Here is a 394-nt window from a genome sequence, read left to right on the forward strand (position 1 = left end):
GCTCCGCATGCTGCAGCTGCTGCGACTGCTGCTGCTGCTGCTGCATCTGCTGCTGTGATTGCTGGTGCTGCTGCTGGTGGATTGGCAGTCTTTTTCGCTGCTGCTGCGCGCCGGTAGTGCTGTAAGCCCCATGCTGCTGCTGCTGCTGCTGCTGCTGCTTGTGCTGCAGTTATCTTGCTGCCTCGCTGACGACACCCACCAGCAGGAGCAGCAGCAGGAAGCCAGCAGCAAACTCGGTGAAGCGCAAGATGCTGCTGCTGCTGCTGCTGCTGCTGCTGCTGCTGCTGACTCCCCTATCGAGACGCCGTCGTCTCCTGCAGTTGTATTGGAGGAGGAGCCACAGCAGCAGCAGCAGCAGCAGCAGCAGCAACAGCAGCAGCAGCAGCAGCAGCAA

The 394-nt window shown here is 61.4% G+C and overlaps 1 protein-coding gene across 1 annotated transcript in view; it reads left to right on the forward strand.

The window, feature by feature from the left end:
- The window catches only part of EMH_0062720 (uncharacterized protein), a gene marked incomplete at both ends in the record, with an annotated part of 3,830 nt that extends 3,713 nt beyond the window's left edge, over positions 1 to 117 (forward strand). Inside the window, one exon of the mRNA XM_013498063.1 lies at positions 1 to 117. Within this exon, the coding sequence (XP_013353517.1) occupies positions 1 to 117 (117 nt within the window).
- Positions 118 to 394: the final 277 nt, after the last annotated feature.

Source organism: Eimeria mitis, genomic scaffold (assembly GCF_000499745.2).
Source record: "Eimeria mitis Houghton genomic scaffold, Emh_scaff3152, whole genome shotgun sequence".
Taxonomy (NCBI): domain Eukaryota; phylum Apicomplexa; class Conoidasida; order Eucoccidiorida; family Eimeriidae; genus Eimeria; species Eimeria mitis.